General features: G+C 31.6%; 1 protein-coding gene across 1 annotated transcript in view; it reads left to right on the top strand.

Annotated features, from left to right (window-relative positions):
- Positions 1–6,292: 6,292 nt before the first annotated feature.
- LOC111045263 (semaphorin-5B) overlaps positions 6,293–20,871 on the top strand; it is a 272,649-nt gene continuing 258,070 nt past the window's right edge. Inside the window, exon 1 of the mRNA XM_039427109.1 lies at positions 6,293–6,610. Within this exon, the coding sequence (XP_039283043.1) occupies positions 6,598–6,610 (13 nt within the window). The 5' untranslated portion in view covers positions 6,293–6,597. The remainder of the gene's footprint in view (positions 6,611–20,871) is intronic.

Here is a 20,871-nt window from a genome sequence, read left to right as displayed (position 1 = left end):
CAATTTCCTTAAAGCATAAAATTCAAATTTTCAACTGGATGCAATCTGCACTTTATCGTTGGTGACACAACATGATTTCAGCTTCCAGGATGATTTATCAAATTTCCACTTTGAATGAATTGATTTTCTCTCAAAAATTATCTCCTTTATCAAAAATATAGGTACATCCAACTATGTAGAGGTTTGAATCTAACTCCTGTAATTGTAAAATTGAAATTTATTATTTATTATTTTACAAAGGCGACTTTCTAGAAGTATTTTAAGCCTAGGTGATGATGTAGGATGAATGATACAATGAAGGTAGAGTTATGAATGAATAAAAATGATAGGTTAAATGCTATCCACTTGAATTGATTTTAGTCCACTTTTCAGTCCAGAAATAAATAAACTAGAAATGTTGAATTTGATTTAATTAAAAACTGATAATAATATAATGATTACATTCAATAAACTCTCAGAACTTGAAAATATTAATTAATATTCATTTTTAAACAAATTATAATTTTCATCTGTAAAATTGAAATTGTTATTATCTAGTTTTTGGGGTATGAAAATTAAGATTAACGCAAATGAAAACAAATTATAGACATTATTACCAAAATATGAAAACTTTTTTCCCATATTTATTTTTTAACAATACATTAATGGCATATCTATGCACAGAATTAATAATAAATTATGCAACGTTTTAAATGATTAAAATCAGCACTGTGGATATGAATTCTGTTACCTATCTGTTATGTGTGCTGAAAATTACTTAACCTCCTTATTTTTAATCATAGAGCAATTCTTGAGTTTGCTATTGTTTGATTTTTTCTTGTTTTAAGAATTTGCTATCATTCACAATGTTAGAGGATAGATTAAATTCTTAATTTATTATTTTATTAACTTCAAAAAAGGTACTACAGAGTGTATCAGAGAAACGGGAGATATTGAGAGTTAAATAATTTCAAGTAAAACAAATCTATAAATAAAGTTTTTCATATCATTCAATAGTAAAAATAATGCCATTTTAGAATAAATAATACCGTAACATTTATTTTTTGAAGATGACATCTTGCAGGTGTATTCCTTTTCTACGCAAACATTCCTGTAGTCTCTTCATCACATTGTCCATTCATGTTTGACGTAACATTACAACTGGAATTTGAAATCGCTTCTCGAATCTTGGCTTTAAATTCTCTCGTTGTTGCAGAATTGAAAGCCAAGATTCGAGAAGCGATTTCAAATTCCAGTTGTAATGTTACGTCAAACATGAATGGACAATGTGATGAAGAGACTACAGGAATGTTTGCGAAGAAAAGGAATACACCTGCAAGATGTCATCTTCAAAAAATAAATGTTACGGTATTATTTATTCTAAAATGGCATTATTTTTTCTATTGAATAATATGAAAAACTTTATTCAAAGATTTGTTTTCTTGAAATTATTCAACTTTCAAAATTTCCCGTTTCTCTGGAAAGCCCTGTATAATTATATTTCATAAATAAAAATAAGTAGCCCTGATTTCATACATTAGAATATATCCAAGTCCATTTTGTTAGGTCCAATTAGAGGATCCTCATTAGAATAGACTTGATTTACTGAATTTTTCCAGCAACAAAACTGTCGTAGAACACACAAATATCTACATTTTAAATAATGAGATTTTCTGCTACACTTTTAAGATTTTTATAATGAGATTTTCAGCAAAGCTAGATTGAATAATGGAATGTTCAATCAATGATACGAGCCACATGATATCAGAGCAAACAATATAAAAACAGAATCCCTGATTCTCAATTATTATCTAGTAGCTAGCAGAACATCACTGTTCTGCAGCAAAGATGGAACCGGTCCTTCTTGAAACGTTTTTAAAGTGGAACACTTTAGAATACAAAAGAATTATAATTCAATATTACACTCACACCTATTGTACTCAGAAGAATTGCATGCCTGCTCTTTGTTATTTTTTGTTTCCTATGTTGAGTGCAAAACAAACATCTGAGGATACGATAAAAATAAAAATTTTGAACCAGAGAGAGCAAAACGAGTGCCCATATTTGGTGGAATAGTAAATGAGGTTTTTATATTTACTTATATAGATTTGTTTTATAGGAAACTAGTAAAACTGCATGTAAATACAAGACGTGATTGTTTACAATTCACATATAAGGCATTTGAATCCTTCGAAAATGAAAATTTTATGACTGGTAGTGTGAGTTTCAAGAGTCAAGACCCTATACATGACTGATTTACTACCTTCTTTGAACGTCATGATTTAAGAAGTAGGTAGTGTACATCACAGATGTAACTGTTTAGTTAGTCTATGTATGTTAGTAGTCATGCTCCTGAGCAGCTTTGCTAGTTTTTTTCCTTGTCTAAAGAGAAACATCAAAAGAAGCTACAGAGTACAATGTCATGTTGCAAATTGATAATAATTATTTCTTATTCACTAAGTATTAATGGAAACAATAAAATTATGTCTACTTTTTCTCCAAACAGTTTGAAATCGGGATTTCTTCAGTGTTCGAGTCATTGTGGTTGTATATATGATATAAAATATTTTTGGTCTTTCATTATTAACATCAGATATACTTATTGGGTGAATTTTAGATAGTCACTTTGTGTTATTTAATTGTGTTCTGTCAAGTTTCAAATAGATATATTCAAGGTGAAATGGAATAGTTTCACTGCAACATAATTTATTTGGAACTGACAACATATTTTTCATTTCATCTTATTAGTATGGAGAAATTCCACAATGTCTCTGTGAAAGTTCTAGATAATGAAACTTCTATAAGCTTGAGGAGTCATCGAACATAGAAAAATAATATATAAATAAAAATATAAATCTGACTACCCTTTTTAAATTATTTCATCACTCAAAAACGGTACTCAGATTTATATTCAAAAGTAGCTTAAAGCAAAAAACAAAAATAATATAAAATGATAAAGGTATTGATTATTGAAAACATTTGATGCTCAGTGACTAGATATGGTACATTATACAGTATGATTTGTTATAATAAAATTGGTATATTCCAGTATTCAATCGTAATAGTTATCTGAAAAATATAATTTGAATCATTATAATTTGATAACCTGACGATGGTGTGATCACCGAAACTAGTAGTTACGTTATAATTTGTATTATTGTTTTAATTATTTTAAAGGGTACTATAATTCTATTTTATAAATAATTTGAATTAAATTTTATATTTCATACCAATTTGAATTATACATCCTATGAATTGAAAATAATCATTATAGTTCTTATTTACTCAGCTATTTCTACTTCTAAATGATTGGAACAAATCACTGTATCATCTTTCAACATCCATTGAATGTCAAAAAATTAATTTTTACTTTTATAGTAAAATATTTTTATGACAGCATATAACTTTAATGTCAATTTTGTTAATTATGATTTTAATGACAGCATTATATAATAATAATATTATAGGGTTAGACACCTATTTAGCGTGGGCTATCCAAGACACAGAGCTCTCAAAAAGTCTATAGTTTTGTATCTGATTCCAATACAGTAGATCTTAATCATCCTCCTAATTCCTAATTCTAAAAGATGATATCCTTATAGGGTGATATCCAAAGTTTTCTACTCATCTACATGTTTACTCTCTGTTCTGAATAAGATCATTTTCTTTTTTCATTGACTTGAAGATGGCATTAGTAGGCGAAACATGTCGTGACAAAATAATTTAAAAAGGAACTCAGATTTATATTTTTATTTAGATCATTTTTTCATTATTTGTTCTAATAAAAATGTATTGTTAGTAAGCAATGAGTCTTGCAATAGCTGGAAATACATTGTAATTTTTGATAAAGAATTAATATCCGATCATAATTCATTTATTAAAATCCATTAATTCATTCAAATCTTCATTTATTCTAAATTGTAATGCCAATATTATGTCTTTTACAAGTTACTGTACTACAAACTAGAGACACACGTGTACACATGGAGATGATATCTTGAGCTGAAGCGAAGTATCAAAAACATTTATGACTCAATAAAAGCTTTGTGATATCAGGTATTTCCTTCTTCAAAATTCGAGCCAGTCTTGGTAAGGGAAATGCAATAAATCACGTGACTGTGGACCGGCCATTCGGATTATGATCGCTAAACTTGATAAGCAAAGTACGACTTTATGATGCTTAGCACTGGTAATGCCTGTTTTTACACATGCTTTTACTTGTCATTCGAATCTCCGCCTGTTGTTCTTGCCTTTTCTGGAGATATCATATTTTCTGCCAGGTTATTACGTGGTACCGTATTAGAAGATTTTTGGCTTCTGACCAGAAAAAGTGTTTTCCTAAATAACAAGCTGTCAACTATGGTTTGTAATGAAGAAGGAGCTGTAGATGAAATACTTGAAACATACTTTCTCTTAGTGACAGCTTGTCTATTAGGACTCTAGGACGCAGCCCTCTCATTACTTGAAATATCTTTTCAATTATTTTCAGTATTTCAAAAAATAAGGGATCTTGAATGATAATTTTTTTTCAATCAATCAATTCATTTATTTCACAAACAAACATAATACAAAATAACAAAGAAAGATATAAAAATGTGAAATTAGCTGAGAAATCTAATAAAACAATGTTAGAAGTACCCAGCCTATGTAACTTTAGTCATTGTTGAGATGATGGGAACATTTTGTCATAAAACAATATTTTTCAATCAAAAAGGGATTTAATTAAGATACTTATTGTTTAACGATATTTCAAATCAGAGGAAATAGTAGATAATACAATTTTGAAGGAAAAATTATCAAAATAAGGGAGAACGAGAAAAATAGACTCCTAATTTTGAAAATATAATTGGAGGTACAGTAGAAGCAATGCATTCCTTATTTTAATTCTATTATTTGAATAGTTTTTCAAGAAGAATCTAGCCTTTCAGAAATAATTAAGTTACAATATCATAGAAAACCTGTAATATCCTTCTTTTGTTCTTTTACCTTTATTCCTATCTACCCTTTAGTTTTATTTTGTAGGACTCTAGGACGTACTAATTTTATATCTCAAAGTACTGTATTGTAGTACCGACCACTGTAGTAATATATATTGATATTATTATAATTAAAAAAATGTATAAATATATACCTCTAAATGTATACATGAATGTACTACTGGCCCTGAAAAGTGCCTTTCTACTGTATTTATCAAATTTTTTTTTTTGTAACCGGAAGATGAATTGGAGTGATTATACTTCAATGCAAATGCTGAATAATATTATAAATTATTTAATACCTTAGTCCTTATATACTTAGTCCTAATACCTTATTTAATACCTCTAGTTTTTAATTTTATATGGTATTTCCAAATTAATTATTGTTAAGCATCGAATCTTGAAGTTTTATATATGGCTAAACAGTACATAGGTAATCTTTTCCATTTCAGGAGTAATAATGTATAATAAATTGTTCAAATAAAAACTTCACAATAAAAACCAAATAAACAGTTCTTTAATCTCAACTTTAGTTAACTTCAGCTTTTCTAATTTGACTTCATATTTAAAATCAATTAAATTAATTGAAATTAAATGCAGTACTTGTTATAACTCATTGAATCAAAATAAGCTAATTTATATATTTATCTGGGCTATCTTGTTTTTGCACTAACTGACTATAATAGAATTACAAATAATGTGTTTATTGAAATATTTTTAACAAATATTTTGTCATTTACAATGATATTTAACTAAATCTTCTCTTATAAAATCTTACATATAAATCATGCTCACTGACAAACCCAATCTCTTCAGTAACTTCACACTTTCTATTTATTTGTTTAGACGAATATTAGCGTCAGGTTTATCGTTTCATCCAACAGTTTGATGATAGCTTCCACATAAAAACTACATCAATGTTATACAACAATATTACAGGATTAAAGAATGGTAAAGATTTAATCTAGATGGATCTGTCAGGGCCTAATAGTTTTGACATAAACTGCATTGTAGCAGGTTTTTTCTGTAGAGTTATTTGACCTCTATTTTAGTGCATCTTAACTGCCGGGCGGGGCGGAGATAGAAATTCCTTGCAAGGACTTGAGGTGATGTTTTTGGTAAGGTCTGTAGCCGAGGTCCTGAGTATAGGATGGTGTTTTTTAGTGTGCATTATACCTATAAAGACGGGCTGAAACTTTATGGTCGCGAGCGAGGCTAGCAGTTTGTTTTGGCTGGAGACTGGAGCTGGAGACGGTCATTGTATTCAGTTGTTGTGGAGGGGATTCAGTTGAGTCTCTTGCATCCTTGTGGTGAACGCAACCGGCTGAGTTCAAGACCAGAATCGGTTTCAGTTGTAGTCTGAGTAGTGTGTTGGTAACTCTGTGTGTGTCTTCTATCCGAACATATTCAATCTCGGCGCGGCATTCTACACCAAAACGCTCTTACTTTTACAATTTTGCAACAAAACCCAAGTGAAATATGACTGATCTTTGATCACCTCAAGTGCGCGAAACAGTTTGTGAACTTAGAATTGTGCTTCCTTCGTTGGAAACATTTTTAAACTACAGTTTGTGTGTATGTAGCATGGATTTTTGGTTATAGTGCTGTGTGTGAACTCAGGAATATTTCCCTGGTCATCAGGATGTATCATTTCGGTAAGTTTCAACTATTTTAATTTGTTTTATAATGTCAAAAGTCAAAATTCTACTGTACAACAAGCCCAGAAAATAACAGATGTACAATTTATAAGTAGGCGGTTTCAGCCAGTCTACCCCACGCTTAACATAACCTCTCTTTGCTGCGTGTTCTGTCAACTTGTTGCTTTATAATTTTTAAATTTTACACTCCACTCTATTCCATTTACTTTCGAGTGGTTCATCTGGCATGTATTTCTACATAATATACTATAGTATGCAAGGTGCGGTGCTAGTTTTATAGCCATTAATACTGTAGCCGTTGTCAAAGTTTTTCTCTGAATTTGTAAAAAGCTGATTTCAAAGCAGTGCAGAGTGAAGTGTGCATGTTGAAACTTGCAACTTTCTCTGATTGGTTCTCGTGGAATTAATCACGATTAAAATTATTTAACCGGCTTTTGTGCAACCGGCACTAAAACTCTTTATTGCCTGAAAACAATAGTCCAGTCAATGGTCGTTTTTCAGGAAACAGCCTCGAGAGAATTTTATTCGACAGTTCTATAATACCATTTTGGGGCGCTGAATTCGAATATGAAATTTGCTGACGCGTCTCAGGACGGCTTCGCCCCCAAACCCCCAAATTTCTGACTTTTTTCAATTTTGCCATTTAATCTCGAAAACTTCGAGCACGCATAAGGATACGTACCGTACGTTAAGGACAAAAACTTTAAAGTTAAACATTTATAACTTTTGACAAAATAAGGTTCCTTCCTAATCATATTTATATGATTTGTGATTCTGTCCACGAATAAATAAATAAAATGATCAGATCTCCTCGTACCACTAAAAAATAAAATATGGACAATTTTTTAATGTATTATATGCTTCCTTCATCCGTTTTACAAACTTATAATAAATCTGCTTTTGAGTTTTCAACTAAACTCAAGTTCAAATCAAGTACGAAGTGACTAATTTCCCATCTTGAAAAAATTTAAGTCTACGTAGATTTTCGAGAAAAGGTGTGGCATTGCTACAAGAGTCCTTGTAATAAAAAACATTTTAAGCGTCAATGATAAGATATCAGTCTTCAAGTCGTTATTGTCAGCGTTGTAAATGGATTTTAGAACTTCTTTAGACCTATTTGGATATTCATATTCAGTTCAACTTGTTGAACATTTGGGTACGGTGATGAAAGGAATATTAAAAATTCTTCTGAAAAAATAATTATATTTTCTCACTAATTAGAAGAACTAATTCAGAGTTCCATTTTATCGTAAAAGAGATCACAGAGATTGTATATTTTTAGTGAAAATTTGATCTCAAGGAATCCAGAACTCAATGATTTAGAATACCCATTTATTCTAAAACATTTATGACCTATAAAATATATATTTATAAATTCATTCAATAATTAATCTAGATATTATAGATTTCTTGAGTGAACATTAAACCATTCCCTTCGAAGATGCAGCTTTCTCAATTTATGGCTAGATCACTTGAGTATTAATCAGTTGTTAAATAAAAATGATAATCATGAAACTCTGTAACCCTTTTCCTGTTGTAAGAAGACACTGCTAGATTTGTAGAAATTCAGTAGATATTTTTTATTAATCATTCTCCTCTTTCCCTTAGAAAAATAATCATTTTGATTTCTCATTAGGCCTACTATTTACTCATGGAATTGTCATATTTATTCATAGACAATACATAAATTTCGTGTGAATTCTATTAAATTCCAAATCGTTGTCAGGCCTAGCCCTCTTACTTCAGTTCAAAGTACCTAAGTTGCAAATTACATGCTTGAATACTCGAGGGGAAGTATTTGTATGGTTTCTCAAACTCCTCCAATTAGGACAGCACTGAAATGCGATTAAAAGATTAGTGTAGATTAAGTAAAAAGTCTTCCCTCTCTCACTGCATTACCTAATTGCTGATGAACTTCATTTCCCAACCACAGTAATTTTCACAGTTCAATGAAAGAAAGGTTTCAAATTCAAAGAACTATTCATGTTGATGACATTTTTTACAATCTCGTATCAAAACTGCAAATACAAAAAAAAAAAACAAAATAGATATCTCAATAGTATTTGACAAAAAACAAGCTACTGAAATACAACTTAACTATCGAATCACTATCATTCTAATAGAAAGATTCTTGACCGGTATTAACTTGATTCTTAATCGGTATTAACTTTATTTTGTCGATTCATAAGTTCATCATTTCCTTCAAGTAAATGAAATAGAATACCATTTTAAATTAATAAAAAACAATATAAAAACTTGTAGTACCCTTTATTAAAAACTTAAAATCAGCCCATATATAAGTGAAGTGATTTTAATACCATTTTATTTGCTCCATGGAAACATATTATGATCTTCAAGATTAAGCTTGATATTTCCAATAATAAGGAAAATTATTTCATTATTTTCTGTGGATACAAATACAAATCATATAAATATGATCGGGAAAGAACACTAATCATTATAGTGATAACAGGTTGAAATGTTAAATCTGAATTTCCAAATCAAAAATGTTTCATCAGTTATATGTTCTAAGAACCAATAATAATGAGTGTAGAGATACTAATCATTATAGTGCGTGATAACAGGTTGAAATGTTAAATTAGAATATCCAAATCCAAAATGTTCCATCAGTTATCTGTTCTAAGATCTATAACAATAATAATAATAAATAAATTTATTTCCTTTAAAAAATACAACAAGCAATTAAAACATAAAAAGTACAAAATATGTAGAATATAATACAATGAGTCCATAAAAAAATATGGAATTTAATTGTATTGGAAATTAACCTACTCAACTATGGGAAAACCCATGTACTAGGGTAGGTGGTAAGTAGGTAGTTAATAATTAAGGATATAGAGATTTTATGAGAAAGATACTGAAGTACTAGATTAATGCACATACATTTTACAAGAACTTGTTCAATCTTTCTTCAAGCATTCACTTTTGTATTGAATCTTTTCACGTTGTGATGTACAAAGTTGATTAATTTCTTTCTTAAATTAATTAGTTTTTCATACCGATATTGAACATTTTTCTTATGAATGGAGTGATTTTCTGTGAATTGATGATAGTGGTTCCGACTGATAGTGTAGTGTGGTTGGCGGTGCACGGGTCACCAATTTCTGATCTTTACCCTGTAACCCGAAAAACAGTGATTGTCCCTTTCAACAGCAATTATTGTCAATAGATTCATAATTTATTTATCTCAACGTGTTGGACTCGTCGGTCTAGAACTCTAGAGATATTTACAATCATCAATGAACAAACACACTGTTTTTATTCTTAGACGTTGGTTGTGTTTATTCTGTGCATTCTTGGGAGATTTGTGGTCAATGACTTTGAACATTGGTTACTCTTTAAATAAATAATAATATCGAGTGACCTGGCTGGCTCAGGTCTGGTGTCAGAGTTTCCAGGTCGCAACTGATCAATTTCAGGGCCTCTGACATGACGTAACGACTGCTTTTTAGGCAGCCGGGACCGACGGCTTAACGTGTCCATCCGAAACACTCTTTACTATCTCACCTATCTATAGTGAGATTCACGTTGTAGAGTCAGTGTAAATGTTAGGACAGCAGAGCTGTCAATTTTCCCTCTCTAGATAGCTGTGATTCAAGCACTACCTCCGTAAACAAAGCCGTAGGCATTCGTGTGACGTCAGCACAGGTAGGGCTTCTACACCAATGAAAATTCGTTGATTTCAGCTAGTGTTTTTATTGGTGTAGGAGCCCTACCTGTGCTCACACGAATGCACTACGGCTTTGTTTACGGAGGTTTACGGATTCAAGTTATCCCAGTTTAATATTACTTTTTGGTTCTTGTTAATAATGATCAATTTTATCTGAAACTATATATTTTACTCGTCAAGAAAGTATATTCTCTCATGATTTGATAATACATTTTCATAATTGAGAATATTTTAGTACTTTTTGTGTAGTTGAGAAGTTGATATTATTCATATTGAATGAAAAAGACTAAGAAATTGTCAAAAACCACAGATTTATTGATACTTAGAAAGACCGGATTCGGTTATTACTCCATTGTCAATCTCTGATAAACTGAGATTTAGTTTATCGGAGATTGACAATTGTGTAATAACCGAAACCGGTCTTTCTAAGTATCAAAAAATCTGTGGTTTTTGACAATTTCTTAGTCTTTTTCATTCAATATTTTAGTAGTTGATTATATTTATTTATAGTCAACAGTACGGACTTGGAAAAGGATAGAGCTATAGTGAGGCCCACGTTATAATGGCAGTGGAAAAATATAGGAGAACAACGTTGCCGATCCTCTGTCTTGTCAATGCCTTCTATAGACGGTAGCTGATACAGGTTTATTGATGTAATATTTATTTATTCATTTATTTATCACATTGTGTACAAATACTTGACATGAGGAAAGGGCACAACAGGCTCATGCCCAAAACTGTCTCATTTCCAATTTATACTATACTGTCCAAATCAAAATGTTGGTTTTGTCACTTTCACTTTTCAAAATACAATTTACGCTCTTCAATACTCAGATAAACGAGCAAATTTGGAATCAAATAGATACTATTAGAGTTTAAAATTAGAAAATCTAGAACAGTAACTTAATAATTATTCAAAAAGTCTAAATATTGAATGAAACTAGAAATTTTAGAGCGAAAAACTTCACACTTTACAGAAAACTGATATCAACTGATATTAACGGGGTTCATTCTCGTTTAAAATAATCAATCATATTTTATTAAGCAAGAAATTATAGTTTTCACTAATTTCATAATGCATTTTCATAATTAAGATGATATATTTTGTTAATTAAATATTAATTCTACATTGTTCAAAGATGATCTGGCAACAGAGGAAAGCGAGAAAGAGATAGTGCTATCTGCTTTGTTGAATGATAGACAAGGATAGCAATACCATTGCTAATCAAACACTGTCATTATAACGTGGACCTCACTAATCACTATATCTGTTTGCCGATCCTCTGTCTTGACAATGCCTTCTATAGACGGTAGCTGTTACAGGTATATTGATGTAGTATTAACGGTTCATTCTCGTTTAAAAAAATCAATCATATTTTATTAAGCAAGAAATTATAGTTTTCACTAATTTCATAATGCATTTTCAATTAGGCTAAGATTATTTATTTTGTTAATTAATAATCAATTCTACATTGTTAAAAGATGATCTGGCAACAGGGAAGAGAGAAAGAGATAGTGCTATCCGATTTGTTGAATGATAGACAAGAATAGCAATACCTTTGCTAATCAAACACTGCCATTATAACGTGGACCTCACTATATATGTTTTGTCTAATGACAGACGAGGATAAAAAACAGCGTCAATCAGGTGCTGACTTTAAAACGTGAATCTCATTATATATGATCATAAAAATACAGTGGAATTAGAATTTGTTCTACGCATGCAATGCATAGAATACTTGAAGCAATGACTTTTTATTGATATTTCGAATTATTTTTTTCTTCAATGGTTCCAAATTTTTTAAAATAACTCGAAAGTATTAGTTTCAAGTGGTAATTGAGTAGAATATTACTTATCGATTTATTAATTCAAGTCATCTAAATTCAAAATTTATAGTTTTCATGTTTATTTAGGACTAGAATTTTATAAAAATTGTACACGTGAAATTCTAACCTCATCTTGGACTTTGTCACCTATAAAGTTGGAAGAAAAATAGCACAAGGACTACCTTATTATTTTATCTTCTATAATGTTATTACATTAGTTTCATTTGCATTGTAAATGAAGAAGTAAAATTTTTATTGCATTTAAAGCCATACAGTGATCGGTTCATTAGAGTTGAAAGAAGCAGACAAACATTTAGATGGAAATGTAGATTTCAAATTTTACTTTTGAATTTATGAATTTTGAAAGCTTATCTTTGTGAGGCTATTTTAGTGCGACATTCTGGTCTCCCTTTTTCAATGGTAACATCTGGGAAGGAAATATACTAAACCCTGCTTTCTACCTGGAGAATAACCAGGGGAAGATCCATCCCTCCTTTGCTTGCCACCAGGCTTCGTGTAGAGACACCAGCGAAAAGGCTTCCTTCTTCTCCCTCCCACGTCACAATTTCTCAGCATCTGCTCTAGAATATGGGTTCTTCTCTAGCAGATTAGCAATATACCGAAATTATCTCGTTGTCATGTAACCGATATGACAACTATAGTGAGGTCCACGTTATAATGGCAGTATTTGATTAACATTGGTGTTGCTATCCTTGTTTATCATTTGACAAAGCAGGTAGAGCTATCCTTTCCTAGCTCTGAAATGTTGCCAGATCATTTTTTAACCATGTAGAAATGTAATTAATGAACAAAATATACAATCTCAAACATAAAAATGTATTATTTTATAATTTTCTTGTTTTTACAATGTTTCTCGTTTTTAACAATGTAGAGACATGGTCGATTTGAATATTTAATACTGTATAAACTATTATAATAGATTATTTAGTCATTGATAGCGCTGTCCTTTTCTAGCTCCGCAACGTTTTCACATCGTTCTTCAAAAATCCTATTATATTAAGCGAGCAATTTCTGTATTTATATATCTGGTTATTTATGTTTAACGGATCTCGAAAACGGCTCTAACGATTTTCACGAAATTTGGAACATAGTAGGTTTATGATATAATGATTCGATTGCACTAGGTTTCATCCTTGAGAAAACTCGCTGAACGACATTATAATTCATCCTTGGCTGAAACAGCTGTGGATAGTAAAAAAGTGAGTATGTGAAAAATCAAAATATCGCATCCCCGAAATTCATAAGATGACGTTTAGCCAGCTGTGAAATATAAACACGATCATTTTAGAGAATTGTGTTCTGTTTATCAATAAATAAAAATAACGAGCGAAGCTCGGTGCTCCGATATTATAGAGTTAATCAACAAAATATTCAACCTCAATCATGAAAATGTATTATTTTATAATTGAAAATTATATTTTCTTGTCAAATGAAATTTAATTGATTTTTCAACAAGATGAACGGTTGATATTACATCAGATAGGCCTATACCGGTATCAGCTATAGAGGGCAGTGGCAAGGCAGAGAATCGGCAACGATGTTCTATCTATCTCCACCACATTATTACGTGGACCATACTACACAGTAATGTGTTGCAGTAGCTCGGTTACAAACTCAATTGAGTACACAATGTTTAACATTTTATATCAAAGTTAATCTCTACTACTAGAATATAGATGTAACGTTTGATAATATGTTTAGCAAGGACTCCTCCTCTCATTTGACTGTTTATCCTTCTATTACCAATCACGTAAAGATTGGAATAAGATTTGCCTACTGTATTTACTGTAAAACTCCGATCTCGCCCTAGGCGACATATGAAAGGAACCCATGTTAATGGCACGATTTTACTCATGTACAATTATCCAAGCTGCATACTTTGGTGGTAGTCGCTATTACATGAAGTAAATGTAATCAGTAGGCTATTTAAAACTCGTTTGATTGGCTACGGCAGTTGTAAATCGCTTGTAATTATGCATCACTAAATTTTCATAGCTGATAGTAAGCAGTAATTCAATAGTTTTATTGTAACTGTTTTGCCATCAACTGATGTGCCCTTGGAAATATTATTCATCACGTTTTTCTCCAAGTTTTAATTATTTTGTCTCATTTCTTTGGAATCAATCGTGATTCACTTTCCGGATACATTATTATATCTACTGGTTCTGTAATCGTGCAGGTGTTATGCAACATATTCACGCACAGTTCACTTGTTGTTGCAAATACTGCATTTTGAAGTGTGCTAATGAAAATTATTGAGGCTGATCAAGTAAGAATATTCTACTCATTTCAGTTTTCCAGACTTTCGTATGATTGCTAACCCTATCGCATATATAAGATTGAAGTAAACTAGAAGGTCCTGAAATCAATAAATTATCCCAAGTTTAAATATAAGATCAAGTCTTGAATCAGGATCATTATAATATATGACATTGGACTAATGAAAAATATTGTAGCTGATGTGAAATTCTCCAACTCATTTTAGTTTTTCAGAGTTTCTTATGATTGCTAATCCTATCGCATATCTGAGATTGAAGGAAACTAGATGGTCCTGAAATCAATAAATTATCCCAAGTTTAAATATAAGATCAAGTCTTGAATCAGGATCATTATATACATGACATTGGACTAATGAAAAATATTTATTTATTTATTTATACGTGGATACAATAACAAATCATATAAATATGATTGGGAAGGAACAACAGGCTTGGCCCAAAACTATTCCATTCCCAAATTTTGAATACATGTCCAAAAAATAGGTTATGTTTCTTCTGTAAGAAGTTCAAGCTCAACTTTCGTCCAAAAATAAATATGAGATGCAAATTTTAAATTTAGAAAAATTAAAACACCAAATTATAGTTGAATATTACACTTAATTATCACTGCACATTGTATTAATTAAGTTATTTTATGAATTTTTAAGCCAAAAATACACACAAATTCTCACTAAGAACAGCTGATGATCTATATTGTAGCTGATGTGAAATTCTCCTACTCATTTTAGTTTTTCAGAGTTTCTTATGATTGCTAATCCTATCGCATATCTAAAGGTGCGTACAGATATACGCGCCGCGAACATGAGCAATTCACTTTTAATCAGCTGACTATATCTGTATTTTTACAGAAACGGTAAGATACAGATATAAAAAGCTTGGCATCAGCTGATTAAAAGTAAATTGCTCATGTTCGCGGCGCCTATATATGTACGCACCTAAAGATTGAAGGAAACTAGAAGGTCCTGAAATCAATAAATTATCCCAAGTTTAAGATAAATATAAACTAATAATTATTATTGAACGAAAATCCCAATTAAATGCTGAAAATCACCCCGAAGACTTCTGCTACTGCAAATATTGATAACAGGGTAAACAGCTACATGGAAATTCAACAAATGCAACTTCCAATTAATTTCCATCTATAAATATAAAATCAAGTCATTAGGGTGAGACTTGAATCAGGGGTGAAATTTTCATTGCTGCAACAACTGATCGTTTGACCATGACATTTGAAGGGGGTGTCAGTGACACAATTTTTGACTTTGCAGCTTAATTTGGACTAGTTAGTAGATGAACATAGCAAAAGTGCGCATCTTTATACCCTCTGTTGAAGGTGTGGAACCACTGAGTTAACACTTGTTGCAGCAATGAAAATTTCACCCCCTACATTGAAGCTGCTATAACAATGAGAGGAAAACTTGGAATAGTGAAATAATACATCATTTCAAAGAGAATCCAATGCTCAACAACCCAACGATGAGCATCAGCATTTATGATGCATTGTTGGTGAGGTATAAGCCCTGAAAGAGCAAAACATTGGATAAAAACATGTTATTCCAACAATTACACACCTTCAAGAGCGAATATCTCGGGAACTGTTGGGAATATCACAAAATTCCACTCAACAAAAAGTGTAGAGAATTAATCAAACTTCATTTTTGAATAGTTATTTCAGTCGGTTGAACGCATTGTTTTCTAGATATGAGCGTGGAAGCAAAACGCTGCAAAATGCAACTTTTAAACCACCCTCATCCCCTTAGCACATGAGCTGGGAATAGGGACTTTTCATATGTTCTCCTCCCAACTAGTTCAACTCCCTACTTCCTTAGCACAGGGGGTAGGTGTGGGGATTTTTGATATGTTTACCTCCTAACTACCCTAAACAGAACTGCGGGGTCAAAAATTGTCTTCCCAACTTTTCCCCCTATACCCTTTTTTGAGCATTCATTGCCTGAACTATATATTATTATTATTGTGTATGTTTTTTGAGAAAATTAATTTGAATGTGAATAATGAATTGACAAAATATATTTCTTGACAAATACAATTGATTCTTGAAGACAATAATACCAGTATCAGCTATCATCTATAGAAGGCAGTGGCAAGGCAGGGAATCGACATCGCTGTTCCCCTATCGTTCTCCACTGTGAACCTCACTATATTACATTGTATCAAAGGTGGAAGATGGTTCTATACTCACTAACTATAATCGAAATGTTTTCATTCATGAAGTTAGAAGATCTACTGATCTAATAATAATTAGATTCTAGTCATGTTGTGATCTTGACCATGAACTGCGGCGTCTACTGTTTATAAGAACATTTATTGTCAGCAATTGCTTTTTGCCAGTCTGAGACAAGTTGTCATGTTGGCTGCACTGCATTGAGATTGAGACGGTGGTCGACTGAAAAGATTAATAGCCAGCGTAATTGAATTACTGTCCAATTAGATGCACTCCATCACACAGGACATATCCCGTTTCCGGAGCTTGTATGTTATCTGGATCTCTACACTAACCATTTTAGTTTATCAGGACCATAGACTACGTTTTTCCATTACTCATGATCAATTTTTATAATGTTGTTGGTTCGATTCTTGTACCTGTAATCCAACTGCAATCTTCCTTCTTTATTTATTTTCATCTGAACAACCTTGTTAGAACGAGTTTCGTGTTTCCTACTTCTTCAGTTTCATACTTCTTCTACAGATGAGTATAATGGGCTCTCTATGTTCGGTGTAGGCTACCACTAATCTATAATCCTATTATATTAAGCGAGCAATTTCTGTATTTTTATATCTGGCTATTTATGTTTTACGGATCTCGAAAACGGCTCTAACGATTTTCACGAAATTTGGAACATAGTAGGTTTATGATATAAAGATTCGATTGCACTAGGTCTCATTATTTGGAAAACTCGCTGAACGACATTAAAAGGATAATCCATCCTTGGAAAACAGATGATAATTTCGTCGTCTCTCGATAACAGAAGATGCGTGTGCCTGTGTGGGAGAGAGACAGAATTATTTCCTGTGTAATCATAATCAATCAGCGAGAAAATTTATCTAGCTAGACAATTTAATCGATTTGATCAACATAATCTGATTTGTTAACATGACATGATAATCCTCCTAAACTAGAGTATATCATAATTTTCAAAGTTGATCATTATTTGACAATTTCAAGTGATTAGTGAGTGTTATTTTGTTATTCAATTTGTTTTGTATATAATCTAAATTATAATTTTTTTGTTTTCAAATGTTTGAACATAAAATTAAACCTGAATTCAAGTGTATGGAACATAGCCTACTTTCTGGACTATTTATACTGTATAAATCAAAATTCCGGAAAGAAACAGTTTTGGGCTGTGCCTGTTAGTACTTCCCCAATCATTTTAAGGAATTGTGTTCGGTTTATCAAAAGTCGATAAATAAATAACGAGCGAAGCTCGGTGCCCCGATATTATAATAGAAGATAGAATCTGTTTATACGCTTACGGGATAGGAAATTCTGGAATGATGCATCATCACGTCTGAACCACTGAACTGATGAACTTGCAATTTTGCATAATATAGATTCTTGATTTACCGAAGATGGTTATAGGCCTATTCTCGATTCTTCAAGATTTCAGTAAGTCCAGTTTGTCAAGTTCATAATTACACCTTTGCGGAGTACGGGTTACCTGTTAGTCTATAATATAGTAAAGGAAAGAATCGTTTTGAACATGTATGGGATAGGACATTCTCGAATAACGCAACATAACGTCTGAACTACTGGACTGATTAACTTGAAATTTCGCATATAGATTATTAATTTACCGAGGATGGTTATTGGCCTATTTACAATTATTCTTGAAGGTTTCAGTACGTTAAGTTTTCAGCTTGTCAAGTTTTTAATTGGACCCTTGCGGAGCAACCTGCTAGTCTACGAACTATAATAAAGGAAAGAATTGTCTTGAACATGTACGGGATAGGACATTCTCGAATAACGCAACATCACGTCTGAACTACTGGACTGATTAACTTGAAATTTCGCTTATAGATTATTAATTTACCAAGGATAGTTTTAGGTCCATTTTAAATTTTTGAAGATTTCAGTACGTCAACCTTTCAGCTTGTCAAGTTTTTAATTGGACCCTTGCGGAGCACGGGTTACCTGCCAGTATTGTATAATAATTAGTGCTCCAGGATTTGATTTTTGTTGAAGTTATTGTGATGTGGAAGTTGAAAACAATGTTCGATTAAAATTATTTAATTCCTATTCACAAAATGGTTGATAAGGAATATCCCATTTTACCATGAACGCATCTACTGTAAAGCTAGGGCGTACCAACTCTAGATAACAATAATTTGTAGAAAATTCTATGAAGGATAAATTGTGAAAAAAATTGAGTAAATTCTGAAATAGAAATAAGATTTATCCAATCAGAAACAAATGTCGGATAAATTAAAGGTCAGAGACACCTATTCAATTAGGGCTCTCTAACGATTTCTTTGATGGAAATTTGTTCATGCTTTAATTTGTCGTTCTGTGTTACGGCTTCCCGTGAATGGAATGCTCTGCCACTTGAAATTATTCTTTCCCCATCTTTATCACTATTCCGAAAAAGAGTGCACCGACACCTAGTTCTTGCTTCTGGGGGTATTAACTTGTGGCTAGAAGCGAGAAGGAGTTGTATTTCTTTTTATTATGACATACCTAATAAGGATTTAGATAATGCGTTTTGCATAAGGTTTACGAAGTGCATGACTTTATTTCTTCTTCTAATCCTCTTTATGTTTATATTAATCCAAATTTATCATAATTTTAGTTTTACATTCATTTATGGTTAATTCATGTACAGTAATATTTTGAGTTGATAAAAACAATATAAATTATAAACCCTTCGAAATTCAAAATTCATCAGTCATATCTCGAATACGTATTCTCTGAGTGTTAATCTTTGGTGAAAACAGAAATTTTAAACTTAACCTCACTTTGGACTATTTATGTGCCAAAATCAAGGAATTGAAGAAGTTTTGGGCAATTGCCTGTTTCTCTTTCTAAATATCGTGTTTGTGACTGTTCTAATAAATAACTAGAAGTACCCTTTATTTTTATAAACTTCAAAATAGTTCAACAACTAGTTGAAAAATGGGTACTTCAAGATTTTTATATTGTTTTTATTAACTTGAAAAGTAGCACATGTGAGTGAAGTGTTTTTAGTAATATTTTGTTTTGTACCACTATGGGTGTTGTTAGACTCAGTGGAAATTATCATATTGAATAAAATTATTATTGAAGTCTCTTTTACATGTTGGTAAATATTACAAATATTGGAGCACGTTATGAAATACTACATTATAAGGAAAATGTACGGTCATATTGATTCTCATTAGTTTTGGTAAGGAAGATAAGAAGTCAAGCTTCTCTTACATAATCCTCACAATTCTTTGATAAAAGTAACTCGTTCAAAAACACTTCATAATGAACTATTTCTTGGATAGCATCTTATGCAATTATTCGCTGAACCACGAGACTGTATGACGCCTCTTTAATTCAAGTTAGCTCCCAATTCGTTTTACAGTGAAGTATATTTTGAGAAACAAAATTGCTGTTTGATGATTGTCGGATATTATTATTTATACAATTGTTTGATCTATAGGCTACCCTATTCATAAATGTCTTGAAAGAGTATATTTTTGAGAACACAATAGGATACTTTAGACCACAGAAAAAGTTGGGTATATTAAAATACCCATCAATATAACAATATCAATAATTATTTGATCGAGCGAAGTGAGGTCTAAAGATGCGTACAGATATACGCGCCGCGAACATGAGCAATTCACTTTTAATCAGCTGACTATATCTGTATTTTCACAGAAACGGTAAGATAAGTCGACGGTTTTGGATTTCTCGTTATGTTAATATGTTTATATAAAAAGCTTGGCATCAGCTGATTAAAAGTGAATTGCTCATGTTCGCGGCGCGTAAATCTGTACGCACCTCAATATTCAAGTCGACGGTTTTGGATTTCTCGTTATGTTAATATGTTTATATTAATTTATATGTTTGAATTTACGGCGGAACGCGGCAATAGATTTTCATGAAATTTGACAGGTATGTTACTTTTGGAATTTCGCTTCGACGTTTATATAAGGTTTTTTGAAATTTTGTATTTTAAGGATAATACAAAAGGAAAAGCAGTCTCCTCCGAACGCCAATATTACCGTAAATAAAAATCAGTCTGTAGAATTATTCATCATCAGCTGTCGAGTGGATTATTAATTGCATGCAATTAATATCTCAATGTAACTTAGTAAACAAATCAGCTGTCGTGTAGACTATTAATTGCATGCAATATACGCATGCCGTACAACTAATGACAATACTGAAAGTAACATCTTCTCTCGATCTTTCTCTGCTTTCAACTGGGACTGTTGCCAGTATGTCTTGAAAG

Source organism: Nilaparvata lugens, chromosome 4 (assembly GCF_014356525.2).
Source record: "Nilaparvata lugens isolate BPH chromosome 4, ASM1435652v1, whole genome shotgun sequence".
Classification (NCBI taxonomy): domain Eukaryota; kingdom Metazoa; phylum Arthropoda; class Insecta; order Hemiptera; family Delphacidae; genus Nilaparvata; species Nilaparvata lugens.
This window is presented reverse-complemented; position numbering and strand designations above follow the sequence as displayed.